The 1,935-nt window shown below is 56.1% G+C and overlaps 1 protein-coding gene across 1 annotated transcript in view; it reads left to right on the top strand.

Moving 5' to 3' along the window:
• The window catches only part of FDXR (ferredoxin reductase), an 8,189-nt gene extending 7,416 nt beyond the window's left edge, over positions 1-773 (top strand). The window contains exon 11 of the mRNA XM_009323812.1: positions 196-773. Within this exon, the coding sequence (XP_009322087.1) occupies positions 196-326 (131 nt within the window). The 3' untranslated portion in view covers positions 327-773. The remainder of the gene's footprint in view (positions 1-195) is intronic.
• Positions 774-1,935: the final 1,162 nt, after the last annotated feature.

Raw genomic sequence — 1,935 nt, 5'->3', positions numbered from 1 at the left:
CCGAGTCGGCTGGAACCTGCCATCCCCCTCCTCACGGTGTTAGAAATTATTATTCCTTTGTGAGGCTGAAGTCTGACGCTGTGTCGGAAGCGGGCAGGGTTTGCTGGCACATCAGGTCCCTGCTAACGGGGAGGTGAGGCTGAACTCGTTTTTACTTGGTTAACTCCTCCCTCCCTTCTCTCGCCGTCGCCCCAGGGGTCCGTCCTGTTTCCTTCTCGGACTGGGAGAAGATAGATGCTGCTGAAGTGGCAAGAGGCAAAGCTGCCGGCAAACCCCGGGAGAAGATAGTGGATCCTCAGGAGATGCTGCGGTTGATTGGCCGCTAAAGCAGCAGCGGTGGGAACGTGGCGCGGCTCCGGCTGGTACTGCCCTGGGGCGATGCCAGTGGGTTACGGGCAGGGCCCGGGAGAGCGGGGCTTGTGGCCGCTCTGGGGAGGTGTGTGACACTTGAGCCTTTCTAGTAACGATGAACTCTGGACTCCTAAAGTCAGTGTTTCAAAACATCTGAGACTGCCGGCTGGCCCTGCATCTCTGCAGCCGGCTGCCGCCCCTGGGGCGATTCTCGTCATTCGGGTCCTTCGAGCACTGACAACTTGGCCGGCGGAGGTGAGGGGGGACGTGCACCTGGCAGGAGTCCTGGCCAGGCACTTTCCCCATGGCAAGTCGCGGAGAGAAACTTCCTTGTGTCTTGCTGCCTCCCCTTCAAGCCTCAAGCCAAATGGCTTCGTTGCCTTGTCATTCGTGCCCGAGCAGGCTTCTTTTAATAATAATTGTTTTTTAAATAAACCCTTCCAGGAAAGCCAAATTGGACTTGCTGCTTGAGTCTGGCTTCTTTGTCTGTGACCGCCTCGATCTCGGAGCACCAGCCGAGCGCCGCGTCTCCTGCGACGTGGCCCCGAGGCAAGGCAGCTCCTCTCGCACAGGGATGGACCGTTTGCTCCCCGCTTGCTGTGAGCTTTAAACAAACAGACAAGGGCATTAATTTGCTTTATGCCTCCCGCAGTTAAACCCCGGCAGAGCCTGGGTCCTAGCTGGTGGGGTGGATTGGGATAACAAGCGTGTAATTGCCTTGTTCCGGATCATGAGGGATCCTGTGTTCGTTGGTACCTGCCAGCGCCGGCTGGTGCAAGCAATGTCTTGAGCCCTTTCACTTCATTCACTGGTGGGGTTTTCTTGGCCTGTGTGTTTTGAAGCTTATTAAATGCTTCTCTTAACCCAAATTGACTGTGGTGACGGTGTCAGGTTTTAAGCCAGATTACAAGCCATGAGCCGTAATCTGCTCTTTATCCGTGGCGCAGGGGCCGCGTCAGCCTGGCCCCCTCCCCTGGCCGTCCTGCCACCCACGCTGTCCCTGACCCCCTGCGCTCCCCACGGGAGCGCTGCAGGATTACAACCGCTCCTCTCTGACCTGTGTAAATGGTGACAACGGCAGTTGCTGGTGGCTGTGTGTTAGAAACAAATTAGGCTCCGTGATGGAGGCAGAGGGTAAATCGAGCCAGGGCAGCCAGTGGGGGTTTGTCTCGGGTCCATGCTCAACCTCCATCTCTGCCAAGCCCTCTCCCGTGTTAGAGGGCTTGCCCACCGGGCACTGTACTCCCACCTCATCTCTGGTCCAACCTTAGGGAAGGAAGATCTGTGGCTTCTCTCTTTTTTTCCATTTTTTCCCCCCTTCCTTTTCTATTTGAATCTCATTTGCAAGCTCATTAAGAAACTCAGGAAATGTGATACTGGGAACTCGTACACAAACGAGCAATAAAGCTTTTGTCGAACAGCTGCTTGTGTGATGTGGCTCTTGTGTCTCGCGGCTGATGCAGTCCTAATGCTGAACTCTTAAGCGGGAGATTACATCAGCTCTGGGTTCGGAGGCGAATAAGCGCTTTGGAAAGGGGGGTGTGGAGGCGAGGGGGTTGCGCTCAGGGCGGGGAGCAGCCGTTT

The sequence above is a fragment of the Pygoscelis adeliae genome, unplaced genomic scaffold (assembly GCF_000699105.1).
Source record: "Pygoscelis adeliae isolate BGI_AS28 unplaced genomic scaffold, ASM69910v1 Scaffold75, whole genome shotgun sequence".
Classification (NCBI taxonomy): Eukaryota; Metazoa; Chordata; class Aves; order Sphenisciformes; family Spheniscidae; genus Pygoscelis; species Pygoscelis adeliae.
This window is presented reverse-complemented; position numbering and strand designations above follow the sequence as displayed.